The 16,602-nt window shown below is 37.9% G+C and overlaps 2 protein-coding genes across 3 annotated transcripts; both read right to left on the bottom strand.

The window, feature by feature from the left end:
* Positions 1–928: 928 nt before the first annotated feature.
* On the bottom strand, positions 929–3,808 carry LOC147850386 (uncharacterized). The gene is made up of 5 exons (XM_087336544.1): positions 2,362–3,808; positions 2,200–2,276; positions 2,003–2,114; positions 1,781–1,906; positions 929–1,344 (listed from the first exon to the last, which is right to left on the bottom strand). Exons 1-5 carry the CDS (start codon positions 3,775–3,777, stop codon positions 994–996), a joined length of 2,082 nt encoding a protein of 693 aa, XP_087192670.1. The 5' UTR covers positions 3,778–3,808; the 3' UTR covers positions 929–993.
* Positions 3,809–5,636: 1,828 nt separating this feature from the next.
* Positions 5,637–15,628, bottom strand: LOC147850385 (transcription initiation factor IIF subunit alpha-like). Of its 2 annotated transcripts, none has more exons than XM_087336450.1 (9): positions 15,443–15,628; positions 11,438–11,593; positions 10,590–10,735; positions 8,781–9,163; positions 8,578–8,693; positions 8,172–8,312; positions 7,821–8,054; positions 7,352–7,585; positions 5,637–6,008 (listed from the first exon to the last, which is right to left on the bottom strand). In XM_087336450.1, exons 1-9 carry the CDS (start codon positions 15,611–15,613, stop codon positions 5,919–5,921), a joined length of 1,671 nt encoding a protein of 556 aa, XP_087192576.1. In that variant the 5' UTR covers positions 15,614–15,628; the 3' UTR covers positions 5,637–5,918. The 2 variants fall into 2 exon arrangements, with proteins under 2 accessions (XP_087192576.1, XP_087192577.1); XM_087336451.1 differs by having other exon boundaries at positions 7,352–7,582.
* Between the last annotated feature and the right edge of the window lie 974 nt (positions 15,629–16,602).

Here is a 16,602-nt window from a genome sequence, read left to right as displayed (position 1 = left end):
GCATGCATCACATGTAAGAAAAGGAGAACTTGAAGCTTTAACTAGAGATAAAACCCTAGGATTTTCCTATTCAAACTTCTGGTTATGAAATCAAAGAGAGAAAGATGTCATTAATTCGTTATGTAGAATTCATGGAACTAACATGCTTGGTGATATGCCATGCCATTTCTTCCTTTTAGACCCATGCTTGTAATTTGCTTCAATTGGGTTGATTGTGTTGAACTCATCTTTAATACTATTCTTCTCTTTATCTGTACCCAGAGGATAACATCTTTGGTTAGTCTAGTGAGTACTTACACTTATTCCTGCAATCAGCTTTATACAAAAACTTAATTGTGTTTGGTTAGTATAGTGAGTACTTAACACTTATTCCTGCAATCAGCTTTATACAAAAACTTAATTGACATTGCAATGCTCAACATGATGATATATTGCATATGACTTCATTCTTTGCCACTGACGCACTACTCTAGTTTATTGATAAGTATCAGAATATCAGAATTCATACCTCTCTGCAGCCCAGATAAGTATCAGAATACCAGAATAAATATCTCTCTGTATCTAGCCAAGCAAGCATGCTTTATATCCATGGATTTGGGAAGGAGACAGTATCTAGTCTTTATGTTCTGCTTCCCGGACCGGACGTCTTTCTAATGAAAATTTCCACATCCAAGTTTCCAGAGGTTATTTTCATGATTTCTTTTATCTACCTTTGTTATCAACTGTGATTTCATAAACTGTCATCCTCTAGTAGCCTTGGCAACCACAGAAAAAGTATGTAATATACCTAGTCTTGGATCAATGAAACATAAAATAAATTGGCTTCCAAATAATGCACATGCCTTCTGTGACAATAAGTAGACTTTACTCAACTATACAACAGTCTGACTCTCTTAACAGTTTGATATGATATATTGCATGACAGGCATTCCACAAATTGTATTTATATTATTCATGATCATGTAACTTTTATACATGTAACTCATTTTACAGCTATACAAATGGCTCCAAAAGCTTTTCCATTTCAGCTCCAAACCGGCCATTTCGATTGCCTTTTGTCTGAGAAATCCTATTACTTTGCCGTTTATATGGCCAACATGCATCCAGCCATCCTACAGAAGTAATCCCATCATCTATTCCATCCAAGAGCTCAAACTGTCTTGTCATAACTTCAATCTTCTTCCTTAATTCTAATGCACGGTCGTCCGCAATCTGAAGAGAACGTTCTGCAGCACTACGTGCAGCTATGGCAGTAGTTGCCATCTCCTCTTTTGACCGAAGCTTGCTCTTGGAATCTTCCAATGCATAGTTGAGCTGTCGTATTTGCTCCTTGAGGACAGCAGTCTGGTGAAGGTTTCATTACCATCATCAGCACACAGGAAGGATGTTCTGAAACTTAAAAATTAAGAAATCAAAGGGAACATAATTCTGCACAAAAAGGGCAAGAATCTGTACAAGGAATGTGAGAGAATCATAAGCATGCAAATAGAAGAGGATAATATACCCATTACATTATTTCACGTGTACAAGATTTCATCGCCTAATACGAATTATGTTCCTCTAAATTAAATTTCATTTATCCTGGTGCATGAACTTGCACTATGTGCTATCTATCTAGATGGCGTATTCTATGCACACTCTAGGTTATGCAACTTGAATCAATGGATAAAGTGAATCTCATCATGTCAGCAAATCAACATACACCATTTCCACATTTTGTCCATAATTATTAAAAATGAAATATATCCTTGAAATTTTACTATCTTTCTGCTGAACTTACTTGTTCTTGGCATTTCTCCAACTCCTCAAGCATATGGGCTCCAGACTCGGCTTCTTTTGTAGCAGCTTGCTTCCAAAGCAATATGTTTTCTTCTGCTGCTGCCAAGTCTCTCTTGAAACTATTAATCTTCAAAGCCACATAATTACAAAATGAAATTTAGTTTCTTGATTCAACCTTCAAGACAATAGTTTCTCAAGTTCTTAAAATCAAGCAATTCCATACAGTTTCTTCTACAAGGAGCCTTTCCTCTTCAAAGTCTTTAATTTTATCACCCTTGACTGATAATTCTTTTACATGGCGTTCCAAAGTTATTCGTAACCATTCCACCTCACCCCTGTCCATTGTCAAATCCAAGGTTACTCGTAAATAGAAAGAATGGTTTGATAGAACATTATTTTGCTATCTAAGCAATAGAAAACCTGGAGACAGCTAATAAACGTTGGAGTTCAAAGATTTCTTGTCTCGACTTCTTTAAACTATCCTCTAATGCAGCTATCTGTTTAAACCAGACAAAAAAAGGCAATTAGAAATACTGAGACAGATTTCATAACGAAGTTTCTTATGATAAAACCATTGCATACCCTGCCAGATGTCTCTACTTTGAGCTCTTCATTGAGCGAGTTCTCGGTTCCTGAAATAGTCTCTTTTCTTGTATCCCTGTTCTTGGTTTTTGTATTTAAATTGTGGTTACTGTCCAAACTAAGCTTGGAAAATGCTTCCAGCATCTCTTGTTTCACTGCGATCGCACTTTCAAGGAAATTTGTGATTTCCTTCTTTTCCACTATAAGTCTGGATATAGTTCCTTCGGTATCCTCTAAAGCCTTTTTCCTCAACTCTAATTGTTCCTCCCAAGTTGCTGCTAGTTTAGAGAAAAGTTTCAGAATCTCATTCAATCTATCGATGGAATCACGAATGCACTCATCAGCCTCATCAACCGTAGAAGCTTCAGCGGTTGAATGGAAATGAACAGGGAAAAATACGTTTGCATAACTTGCTATCATCTCATGTATCTTTGAAATCAATTGTGACAACTCATGGCTAGATACTTTCACATTTTCTGCCTTTGATTCCACGAGCCTTAATGCATTTGCTAGCTTGAGGCTTTCATTTCCATCTTCAACAATCTTCTGTGATGCAATTCGTTCAATCTCCAAGATTTTTTCTTCTTTTTCTGCAATTAACTCTCGACATTTCTCAACTTCCAATGTCTTTTTTGATAGATTTCCTTCTAAAACCGCAATGGTGGACTCTAGTTCAGAAACCTTAAGATTAATCTGGTTATGTTGACGATCCATCTGCTCTGAGAAGGCATAGTTTTTTTTAACAGCGCTATCATATTGGCTGAGCAACTCGTTCACAATCTCTTCAGACCTTTTTGAGAAACCATAAGCAATGGCAGAAAGACCTGTGTACGAAGAAGACCTGGGAAGTGTATTAGGAAACCTCTTAACACAAGAAACCCTAGTAGTAATGAGATCCGCTCCAGCAACAAGCAATTTCGTAGCAATTTCAATATCAGATCTAGAGTTATCTCTGCCATGAATCGCAATATCCTTATGCAAATAAGCCTCCTCTAATGATCCAAAAGCTTCGTTTCTCTGTCTGAGAGCCTCATCTCTCTCCTTAATTGCGTCATTCCTCTGCTGAAACGCCTCATCTCTCTGCTGAAATGCCTCATTCCTCCATCGTAAAGCTTCACCGAGTCTCTGCTCAAAGTCTTCCTTCGACGATTCAACCTCACATCTGAGCCTTACGGCGTCGTCTCTCTGACGAACGGCTTCGAGCGCGAAGGTCTTGAGGCGAGAGAAAGCAACCTGAAGGTCATACCTGGAGGCCTCGGCAGCTTTCCGCGCTTCTCGTTCTGCGGAAAGCTCCTGGAGAAGGGATAGAGGAGGATCGAAGGAGGAATGTACAGGGAGCGGATGATCGTCGGCATTTCCGTCTGCTTCTGCGTCGTCTCCTTCTGCTGCTGCTGCTGCTGCTGCTGCTGGAGCCATGGCGAGAAGATGGATCGCACGCAAACTCGTTCTGAGCGGGATTCGAACCCGCGACCGATCGAAACGCAAATACATACATAGATAGATAGATAGATAGACGCAGGAGGGTTTTTGGTTTTTGAAAATTCGAGAAACTGCCCCTTGGGGGGGCGGGGAGGGGATTCTTACTCCACACAAACCATAGGCTTACTCCAAACTCTCAACAATGAGGGCCGTCTTCTAGGACAAATGCCGAAGAATGCTTGTCGACGAAGAGACACATTTGTGCTCTATCTCTTCATGGCTCCAGAACGCTTCATGTTTGTCAACGAGCGTGTGTAGCAGAAACCACACTACGACCAGCAAACCGAGAATCACTAACGATCGCATCAAACATGGCGTGTGATGGATGGACGAGGCATTGCAATCGTTTCTTCGTCTCGGTGCATGGATGGTTTCTTCATCGTAAGTGTATGGAATGTTGTGAACATTGTTGTGTATTGAGAAAGTGTGTCATGTAGGTTTTTCATCGTGTCTATGGTTGGATTCTTTGTATCACGTAAAGAACTCTTTTGCTGATTGTTAAGGGAAATAATGTCCTGTTTTTTTAGTTGGAATAAACCATCTAAAAGAGAGCATTATGTGAGATATTGTCGAAACATTACAATTGCACATTGGAAACTCAAGACAAATTTATGTTATGGTTCTTACAAGGTAGGCATAAGATGAAATACCTATAATTCAATTTTATTTTGGGCAAGACCACAAAATACGCCTAGCCTTTTGAACAATTACTAGATTCGCAATAAGCTATAAAATAATTAGTATGAAGCTATAGCACATTCTCACAAACTAAGGGATGTTCTTATATGTATTATATCCCAAATGTTATGGGTATCTTATTGGTTTGCCTATGTGGGTAGACTCACAAAGCACTTTCCACTCAATTCAACATGCCACCATACTTCATATGAGAGATGCGGCGAAACAAAATAAAGATTCTTTAAACCCACATTTTATAAAATATTTCATGTTCAAGCCTTGCATTCCATAAAATATAATAATTAAGTATTCATTAATTATTGGAACACAATCTTTAAATAATTGGCGTCACGAAATTAATGTCGTTCCCTTCAGTGAGTGTAGTGATGTATTTACTTTTTTAACTGAGAGCACAATATCACACTTTCAGGGCCCTTGGTGAGAACAGTAGCTGTATACCCCCCACAGTTAAAATCTTACTTTTATTTTCAAAGCAATCCGTCAACAACAATCAATCAAACAGTACAACAGGTCCACTGACAACTGAGAGGAATTTGACAATCAGGTATCTTCATGATGCAACTATTATGTCCCTTAACCAAAGTACCATCACTTCCAAACGAGATAGGTTTAAAGCTAAGATTCTGTAAATTAAGCCATCTTGGGCTTAATAAAACACAGCCGACACTACGATAGACATTATATTTTGCATAACCATTTATAAAACAGACATAATATACCTTTTACAGACTCACACAGTGATTTGATACCATGCAAGTTTTCGCCAAGGTTCCCATACCAAGAAAATTATGAGGGTTTGGTTCTGGATCAGTTCATGCAGAATCATAATTTCTCAATGAATAGAACAAAACTTTTCATACATCAGGCAACATATTATGCCAATCAATAAAAGTGTGGGGTGCATGATTTGGCTTTTTGTAGCACAATCAACATGAAAATATTTGTTGCCTGATATTGTAAGCTTCTATTATACTTGCCTGATATTGTTGCCTTATACAATGAAGCCAAAGAGAATCCATATTTTGTGTGGTCGCTCCATATATTCAGTGATTAGTTAAATTGCAAATAAAAAATAGTCAAAACAGAATGCAAGGATATGTATAAAAGCCATGTTATATGTATAATTCCAAAAATTGGGATGCCGGAGACCAAGTTGTGATATAGATGTTTTACCTCAGAAAAAACCAAATCGACATTACATTTACGAACTGTTAGGTTTACCTATTGTTAGCATTCTTTCAACTCCTGACAAATACTCTGATCCATTAATGTATTAGCATGAGAATCAACTTGCTTTGTTTAACAAGTAGTGATCAGCAATCTTTTCCAATTTGGGTCCGGGTCGAAAATACATATTTCAGGCACAATTATTACTCTGCTTATTTCTCCCGTAGTACAATAAAGTTCCCTGCATTTGTTTTATGGATCCTTGATATATTCTTCAGCACACCAGCAAAAGCTGCTTTATCCTGCATATACATCGCAAAACTACATAATTGTTCATAACTACATCATAAAACTAACGAACTATTCCATATGCCACCCATATATTGGGGAAAAGCTCAGTTGCTGTTGTATGCTAAGGTTTGTTTAAAGGAATGTAAGCAAATATGTAGATGGAGATAATCCATACGTATGTGAAAGGTTTATGCATGAATGAACCTTACATATTCATGGGAATAGGCCCAAAGAATTTAGAAGAGCAGTCCTAAATAGTTGCATGATAAAATCCATGTATCCGTGAACAAGATATCTCTCCTTCTTGCTTGTAGAACATCTCAGAATCATTCCACCACATGCATTCAGATATTGATCATAGCTCTAGGAAACCTAGAAATTTTATTCTTGTTTTCTTAGGGATGACATGAATTCACCCATATTTGTAATCATGATTTGTCTCATAGGCCAATTTTGGGCTCTAGGAGCCTTAGTGTATCTTTCTCGTTTATATGGACATACATCTATCCTATGCACTGCACAGTGTGATAGGGCAGCTGCGAACTTCATCACTATGTTTATCCTGTAGCGTTTTTTATGAAATAAGAGGGAGATACCATTGCCTCTTTAACCAAGGCTTTGACCCAATATGGAAGGTAATGGAATATGAGGACAAAAGATGCTTAGTCTTTTCTTGCTAGAACACAAGAGACACAGGGAAAAGTTGTTGAAGGACAACAGTACAGCTACACAAACTCATCAACAAAGGACAATCACAACATTCTTTAGCCCCATCACTCAAATCAAGGGCCACAGAAATGGGTTCCCAACCAGGACATAACAAAGTGGCTACAATAGATCGGGCAAGAGCAAGTTGTCGTGCATGTAGGGCCTGGCCTCATGGACCACGATCTCACCCTTTGTCATTGACAGATAAAGGCTATTATCTCCCGCTATTGCAGGTGCTTCCCTTGCTTCAGAGACCTTTACATTCTGGATCAACCTAGACTAGAGACCTTTCAAAAACAAAAATTACAATTTTTTTGATCTGAGAATCTTAAATGTTCTGATAAGATGTAATCTCTTGTTTGGTCTTATAGGCCATTTTGGCCTATTAAAAGATGTTAATATATCTCTCTCTTTCTTTCTCTAACTAAAAATAGAGAATTTGTTAGTGTCACCTTTGGAAGAAAAAGATAATATGAATGGTATCTTAAATATGCACACACATACAAAATCTTATATGGCTCTAAAGGAAGCCATGCACAAGCATAGAACACTGATCTGAATGCATCCCAACAATATTTACACAGTAACCATCAACAACATACAAAAACGAAACTATATTAAGGCCTTTTTTATCCTTAAAACTAACCTCAGCTGTCATCAATCTACTTTTGAACTTGTTGACCAGGTCGTGACTCTTAATAGGTCCAGATTGCTTCAGCACTGCCTTTACATCTTCTTCAGTGACCCCTCCAAGCACTTGGGAGCCAGTTTTTGTTTGCATTGCACCTCCACCTTTGGCAGGTGACACAATTCCCTTGGTTGTTGATGTTGATGACAATGTGGATACAGAAGATTCTTTTTTCAAAAGCTTGGCATCCTGCTATAGAAAAAAATTCTGGATCCTTAGAATGAAGTCTTCAATTGACATTTTACCAGAAGTTCAGAATATCCTGAAAAGTTTTAAGAATCAGCAGAATAGTCCACTGAAGTAATAAATTTGTGCATTACAAAACAGGAGTTTGGTACGTTTGGAGACTTAGGGGGTACTCTAGTCAACATCCATAAGGTTAGGGATACTTTGGTGTTTTTATACTGATAGAGTTATAGCATTTAACCTCTTGTGTAGTTTCTGCTTTGACTTTCTTAGAACTTGCAGGTGGACCAGATTTTGATTCATCGGCACCAGCCTTCCTTTTGCCTTTGGGTGCCACACTAGATGCTGGGGTTGTGCGTCCTGCTGCTACAGCGGCAGCTTTTACAGGTGTAGTTTCCATGGATTCTTCCTTAGGTACTTCTTTTCGTTTCGGAGCAAGAACAGGAGATACGTTGTCCTCATTGTCCATATCAATCTAAAAATACTCATAGAAAGAATCAGCATTTTGCTGATAACAGTCTACATAATAAATAATGCTCGTCAGAAAGATATATTTGTCATTGTTTATAGCTTCCATATAATTACTACTTACATCTTCATCTGAGGACTCCTCATCTGATTCATCTAAACCAGCAGATTTTCCAAGCAGCTTCTTTAACTCTAACCCTGATTCACTTAAACCACCCTTATCTTGCTGCCCATCTTCCTGTTCTCCTTCTGCGTCTTCTTCTTCCTGTCATGGAAATACAGTTGTTAGATAGCATGGATATACATGTAAGAAGCTTCAAAATTCATTTCAGGAAAAATAGAAATATTTTGTAGCTGCAAAAATTATGATGTTTTAGAACAGATTCACATATTATTGGACTAACCCAATTTCATGAACACAAGTTAAGAGCGTAGAAACCACAATATTGTAAATAAGATGTTAGATGGTGTAGCCTCATTGTGAACGCAAATATTAAAAAATGGAGTATATTGATACTATTAATGGCCACCTCTTTGATTTCAGGTGGAGCAGGAAGCTCAGGAGCTTGATCCTCTCTCTCTTCTGGGTCATTACCAACTGCTTCATCATCATCAGTAAAAGTTTCTTCATGTTCCCAATCATCACCTGCAATAAATTGCCAGGAACAATATAGACGGCAATCATAATCAATTTATAGAAACTATACTCTCAAATAACCCTAAGACCAAATACCTTTTTCCGCATCCTCATCATCGAATTCAAAGTCATCCCTTTTAGCAGGCTCTTCTCCATCTTCATCACCTCCTTTTTTGTTCATGCCAAGCCTATTCTTTCTATCCTCCTCATCATCAGCATCTTCCTCTCCTTTATCAGAGAAAGCAGCCTCGTCTTCATCATCAGCCCTTCTGCGGAAACCACCACGACCCCCACCTCCACCACTACCACCACCACCACCACTTCCTTTTTCAATTTCACCGAAAGCAGCCGCACCAGTGTTTGCAGCTTTCATCAGCCAACGCTGATATCCATCTGCAGTTTTACGTCGATTCTTCATTTGCTCTTCGGCTTCCTCTAGTGTAAGTTGCTTGTAATTCGCTACTTTATGAAAATTATACCTGCAAATGATTTTCCTCTTTTAGAAATAGGCAAGTTCTCCTTCTATGAACTAGTTTTGATTGTGGATTGGTTTGGTCTAGAAATTGTGATAAGGGATGTGAACCAAAAAACTCCTTAAAAGTTGCTATTACTGGGATGGATGTTATTAAACCCCCAAGAGTTAATTTACATTTACACCTGAACAGATCTACGGAGATTTTTACCATTGCTCTCTTTGTTGGTTTGGGATAGATATTTATCCTATTATTCAATAGAAATTTGAAGTTTTGGAAAGGTAGACATCCTAGGCCCTAGAGAAAGTGATTTGAAGGGGCAAAGAGTATGATGTAGTGGGAAAATGTGAAGGAAGGAGTTGTGGAAGAGCAGAGGGATCTAACATTGGTATGAGTACCTAACATGAAGTGACATTATAGGGTTAAACTTTACAATTGAATGCAATTCCGCATATTGAAAGTCAATTCTAGTTGGACCATCTCTGGGCTGCCAAGCTTCGCTCTGGTCAAGTGCTTGAAACAGAGGAGAACTATGGATGTGAATGGGCACCTAGTTTGTTAAGTCATACAACACCATATATGTGGTGTAGTGGTGTACCAGGATGGTGTATTTACAATATGATACATACAGTGGGAAAAAAACAATCACTAAATTTAAGCATTAAAGATATCCCAAACATTAGGTTCAGTAGACCACAATGACAATAAAATGTTACAATTTTGAGAATAGGTGTAATTTTGAACCATCAAAAGCCCTATTTGAATCATATGATACAATAAACAATGAAAAAAAACAATCTATAAATTTAAGCATCAAAGATATCCCAAACATTAAGATTCAATGGACTATGTTAACAATAAAGTGCTGCAATTTAGGAAGTAGATTTTCAACACCTATATTCATCATCACATAACTTCTGACCCTCAACAAACAATAGAACACACCTTAGAGGAGTCACCTTAAATAGAGGAAACAGGCAATACCTTGAGAACCTATTCCCCACACTTACAATCTCAAAAAGCCTGCCATAGAAGCCATAGACGACACTAATGTAAACCCTCTGAAATAAAATAACAAATAAGGGATACTGAGGACACCTCAAGTTTAGCTTTTAACTTGTTTACAGACAATCTATCATATTTATGACTAGATACAATCATGTGTGTGCTAAAACATTTCTAAGAACGTTCTGGTCTCATAAGTCAGTTTAGCCTTTTGTAGACAATACTATTACTTTTTTTCTTTCTCATGCTCAGCCTTGTGGGTCATTTTGGACTTTTACGAGACGTCAATTTTCCTGTTATGCATCCATATTTGATTCCTTAAAATACCTCTGTATATTATTCACATATAGGATCATGTAAGTGAGGAACATTTCTATGCAGATGGCAACTATGTAAAATAGATCTTAAAAAAGTGATGAACTCATACCAAGAACCTGCAGGCATAGCCAGAAAGTCTTTTCCATGCATCATTAAAAGGTAATAAGAAGCTTGTTGTCCACCCTCTAGTACCCCTTGAAATGACTGATGTCCTTGGTCGTCTTCCAAGAGCCATGGTTTTGCCTTATATTTCTCCTATATTAAGGTATCGTTACAATAAGCGTGGGCCTTAAATCCATTTTTTTATTTTTCATATCTGTTTTCAAGAATGAAATGAATAATTAAAAATCCAAATATCCAAGCACATAGACAATTGACATACAGACACAACAAATCAAAGCAGCAATCTCATGGAAAAGAGCACCTATGTTCAATTCAGTGTGGTATGTACGATTATAAAATTACTTGGTCGTCTTCCAAGAGCCATGGTTTTGCCTTATATTTCTCCTATATTCAGGTATCGTTACAATAAGCGTGGGCCTTAAATCCATTTTTTTATTTTTCATATCTGTTTTCAAGAATGAAATGAATAATCAAATATCCAAATATCCAAGCACATAGACAATTGACATACAGACACAACGAATCAAAGCAGCAATCTCATGGAAAAGAGCACCTATGTTCAATTCAGTGTGGTATGTACGATTATAAAATTACTCCAGGCAGCATGAAGAAAAATATTCACTGAATTGCTAACAAAGATCTATCCTTACCATAGGTGAAATCTGTAGTATGACCTAAAATATTGTCAAACTATGTGCATGCCAATATAATTTTTTGCATCCTCTTCTCTAAATGATTCTTCGAAAATATTGTATTCCAAACCATTCATTATTAACTTATTCTGACATACAATTGATACATAAACGGTACAAGCAACATAAAAAAGAAAAATACCCGAAGAGCATCAGTAAGTTGGCGACCTTGCAGACCCTCTCTTTGCATGGTCCACTTTGGATCACCACTCTTCTTTCTTGATAATGATGGAAGACCTTGTAAAAATCTACCCACAAAATGTGGCTTGCTGACTGGATGAGCCTTTACATTGAACTCCTGGAGAAAGAGTGACATGAATCATAAGAGTTATAGATATAGATATCATATGAAATACATTGTTCTGTAGAAGATGACTCCAGACTTTTTGAAGCTTCGCAAGAGAGACAATACAACTCGTAGTACAATCTATCCATACCCTTATGGGTTCTCTCCCAAGAGGATTTGGAGAGCCATGAAAGAGTGACACTTAATTAAAGAAAGAAAACTTTTCTATTATTAAGAGAAGCTAAAGCTCAACTATCTAATCTGCAGAAGTAACCAAGAAGGGGGATTCAGTTAAATTATACCCTTGTGTGTCAAATAAGCAATGTATTATCTCCATCATAATTTGATCTGGAACATTCGTGTGTCGGATTACTGCAAAATATCTCTTATGAAGCAACCGTTTACAAATTGTTGCAACTTGTAGACCAAATGTTGCTAACATATTCCAAAGAGTTCCCAAAGCTGTTACAATCATGTTGCTTCCACCATGATAGTTATGCAACCAATTTTGACCACTCCACAACCACTTACTATCAGTTCATACTGATCGTCAGCCCAGTTTTAATTTTAACTAGCCAGCTGAGCATGTCCTTATTATCTTGCCACCAAAGTTCCATTGTGGTTGACAAAGGACTACCAACTCCAGCTCAAGCTTGAGTCATAACTTTCTGCTCACATGACACCATTTTCTACTTTCGGTCCACAGTCTTCACAAGTGCAAACATTCATTTGTGAATGCAATGTGGGCAAAGATTACAAAAGCTGTAAATAGGCTTTCCATTTAGTGTGGCATGTTTTTTACCATTATTAAAACCGATACCTTCATTGAATGCCTCGTTTAAATGGTGGCTAATGGTACCTAGGCATTTCATTCCATGGGTTGGATGTCATTGTAAGGATCCTATTTATCATGACCTTAGAACCACATATTTCTAACAATCAAGGGTCTTGTAATAGTTAGAAAATCTTTTGTGCAGACTCCGGCCTCTTCTGAGTGACTTGCATGGGATGGACTCCTTAAGTTTCTCATTTATGAGTTGATAGACCATATTAAAAGGCCCTCATATTGAAGCACAACAATCTCTAGACAGGTAAACAGAGTTGTGCAGATAAAATACAAATTCCTTGTTCGATGTGGATGAGACTTTACGTGCCAAATCATGTTAAGGATTAAACAGAACATATATGTATAGCAGCGATGGGATTGGTTTTCTATACTTATTTATTGAATGGCACATGTTTTTAATTCCTATATCCCTAACTCTGAGCTCAATTTGTGTTACATGCAGAACCTTAATACATTATTTAGGGACAAATTTCTAATGGTTCTAAAGGTATATTAAAAGTCAAGGCAATTCACATAAGGTAATGATGCATGGAAAGTACATGTGGTGACCCAAGGACCTAAGGTGCAAGCATAAAATGAGGCGTAGCTAACCTCATTGGGAGGAGACAAATATATCTATCATAATGCGGCGAGACACTAGTGGTGTGGCAAGGCTCTTCTTAACAATACCGCTGTGAATTTTTCATCCAATGTATGATCTTAGGTAACATTCAGTGGTATGGGATGCCGATGGTGTTTAAGATCTGCCTAACATTATAGCTTTGAAGCAGCCTAGACCTTCATCTCTTTGCCTTCAGAAATTTCAAGGGGGTGAGGCATTTGTTGCCACAAGATTGTAGTTTTGAACCAGCCAAGAGATTGATCTCTTTGAATTCAGAAATATCAAAGCGGCATGGCATTTAATGCCACAACATTGTAGCCTTGAAGGAGGATAGAGCTTCATCTCTATGCATTCAGAAACTTCAAGGGTGCTTTTGGCGTAGAATCTAGAAACTACCTGCCTAAACACAATAGAACTACAATCTATTTCATAAGGGGGAGAAATATGTAACAATTCCAGAAGTCTTCAGCATGACCTATTTGTTTCAATAATCATAATTATAATACAGTTTGTACTAACTCTTTTTCAAATGTAATCTGCATAGTACTATCAAAAGTGTACTATAAGTACTTGTGATAAACAATTTGCATAAATAAGCCTGCCTTCTTACCGTCCAACAAGGGGACGAGATTATCTACCACTCAGCTTGAGGCATCATAATACTGTTGCTTTAACCCGAGCACTCTAGAGAGTGGGGTCCAACCATGAATCTAGACACTACATGCCTAAGATCAATGTAATTGCAACTTATGTCATGGGGGGAGAAATATGCCGATTCCAGAAGTTGTGAGCATAATATATTTGATTTTATAATCATAACTATAAGATAGCTTGTTCTAACTCTTTTTCGCATTTAATTTGCATAACAATCTCGGGAGTTAAATATAAGTACTTGTTAGTTACAAAAAGCCCACTTTCATATCAACCTCCAAGAAGGGGAAGAGATTAAATACTACTCAGCTTGAGGGATTGTAAGACTGTTACTTTAACCCAAGTATTCTGGAGAGTGGGTTCCAATGCCATGAGCAATTTTCTCTGCATTCTTTAGTAGTTTAAAAATGTGAACACCTAATCATTGCCTCTTTCCAATGACAATGGAAACTGAGGCAAAATTACACTGTACAATAAAGGCACTGACACCAAATTTTCTCATCTTTCAGTAAAATGTAGAATAGAATTTTGGGAGGCTATACACATTGACAATGCCCCTATCAAACTTCTTCAGGTAACGTTACACCTGGAGAAATTAGCAAACAAGTCTAACTTCTTGTGATTTTCTTAAGCTCCAATACAAGTCACATCAGATACCATAGCTTCCGACCACTGGCTACATATCCAGTAAGAATAGACTTTGAGACAGTAAAAAAATTTACTTTTAGGTTTTCTCAGTGTGCTCAAATAGTAGGCCAAACTTATCAAGTGTACTCACAAGGCTACTCCCATGATACCTCAGTTATTTTTAACCTATAGACTCCTAATTTTTGGGTTTCCCAAATGAATTCAGAGGGGATGCCAAAATTAACTATCAACTGTAGTTGGCAAAGCTACATAAAAATATCAGCACGAATGGGATAGCTTCAATGGGTTTTAATCAGTGAACCACTAATTTAGGTTTATCAATAGAAAGAGTAGGCCAAAACTGACAACCCAATGTTCACATAGCCCGGGATACTTTCAGTAGGTTTTGCCCTGTGATAGCCAAATCCCTAGGTTTATCGAGTGTATTTATATTAAAGTAGGCTGAAACAAACACTCAGATGTCTTTGCCAGGTGACATATTGAGACATTAGCAATCAAGAGTTATGACAACCCATGATACCTTTACTAAGTTTTAAGCTATGATCTAGCTCTCACCAATGTGTTCAGAGAGAAGGGGAAGTTAAAAACCAAGTGAATTTTGCAAGACTACACCTCAAGACATTAATAATCAAATCTTAGCACAGCCGCACTCTGTGAAAACCATGATATCCGCGTCTTTATGCTTAACCCTTGTATTTAGAAAGAGTAAGCCAAAATTACAACAAAATACCTTGACACATTAACAATCATGTGTTTAGCACTAACAGAGACATCTCCTATAGGTTAACTTGACTTTCAGAATAGTCTGAAAAAAACTAACAATCAAGGGCAATCCCAGGGCTACCTTGAGGGCATTAACAAATCGAGTAATACAGCACAACAAGAGAGAAACTGATTCTCATACCAAGTAACATCTTGGTCGCCAAATCTTGATGTTTTAGGCATGAAATGTAACAAAATGAAAAAAAATATGAGAATAATGCATAAATAAATAAGCAAGCCTAAACCAGTCCATAAGGTGTCTGCTTTCATACAAAGCAAGAAATCCAACAACGAGAGAAAATTAATGAATTTAAATAAAATTTAAGGTTTTTCCCAAGAAAAGTAGACTAACTCGGATTAACCCGGAGAGAGGGACGCCACAGTCGTGGCATGGGGAGGCGTTCTCGATCATGGTCTTGCCGCAGGCGGGGCATAGTGTGAGGTGTCTACACGAGCTACCATAAAGGTCTGATGTAACGCCGCACGAACAGCACGAGGATTTCAGGACCAGCTCTGTCGTCATTCGCAGCAGAGGGGGGGGGGGGGATTAGAAGGAGGACGAAGACGAGCAGAGGGAATCAAAAAGAAGCCTAGTACTGCCGATCTGCTCCACGACAGGGACAGAAATATTGATCGATCGATGGAGGGAGGGAGTCGATTTGTTGCTGTATGTGTCTGCAGCAGTGGTGAGGAGGAGGAGAGCGAAGAAAAGAGGCCCCCTGTTCTGCCGATCTGCTACACGACAGGAGAAGAAATACGATCGATTGATGGAGGGAGTCGAGTGTATGTATTTTGTCCAGTCTGCGTATGTGTATCCGTATGTGTATGCCTATGCGTATGTGTACATGTATCTGTACGTGTACGTGTACGTGTATCTGTATATGTGTACGTGTACGTTGTGTACGTGTATCTGTATATGTGTACGTGTATCTGTACGTGTACGTGTACGTGTACGTGTACGTGTACGTGTATGTGTATGTGTATGTGTATGTGTATGTGTATGTGTATGTGTATGTGTATGTGTATGTGTATGTGTATGTGCATGTGTATGTGCATGTGTATGTGCATGTGTCTGTGTATGTGTATGTGCATGTGTCTGTGTATGTGTCTGTGTATGTGTCTGTGTATGTGTACGTGTATGTGTATCTGTATATGTGTATGTGTCTGTGTATGTGTATGTGTATGTGTACGTGTATGTGTACGTGTACGTGTATGTCTATGTCTATGTCTATGTCTATGTCTATGTCTATGTGTAAATTTAAGAAAGACTTGTGAAAGGCACAAAAGCAACTACAATGCTCGATCCTTTAAACTGATGACAATTTAGGTATGTCTATTGTAAGGATATTTAGCGTGACGAAAGACTTGTGAAAAGCACAAAAGCAATCGGTGACACAACTCGTCTATAACAACCACACCGCCATGCCTTCATAATGAAGGTTGCAGTAGACGAATAACTTGGTGCAAGCGGTCCAAGATCCTCAATGGGTGAAGGCAATAGATAAAGAGATG

This window comes from Azolla caroliniana, unplaced genomic scaffold (assembly GCF_043228905.1).
Source record: "Azolla caroliniana isolate FFs.n. ecotype wild unplaced genomic scaffold, voAzoCaro1.0.p SCAF_21, whole genome shotgun sequence".
NCBI classification, from domain to species: domain Eukaryota; kingdom Viridiplantae; phylum Streptophyta; class Polypodiopsida; order Salviniales; family Salviniaceae; genus Azolla; species Azolla caroliniana.
The sequence above is the reverse complement of the archived record's forward strand: the minus strand, read 5'-3'. Positions and strand labels throughout refer to the sequence as shown.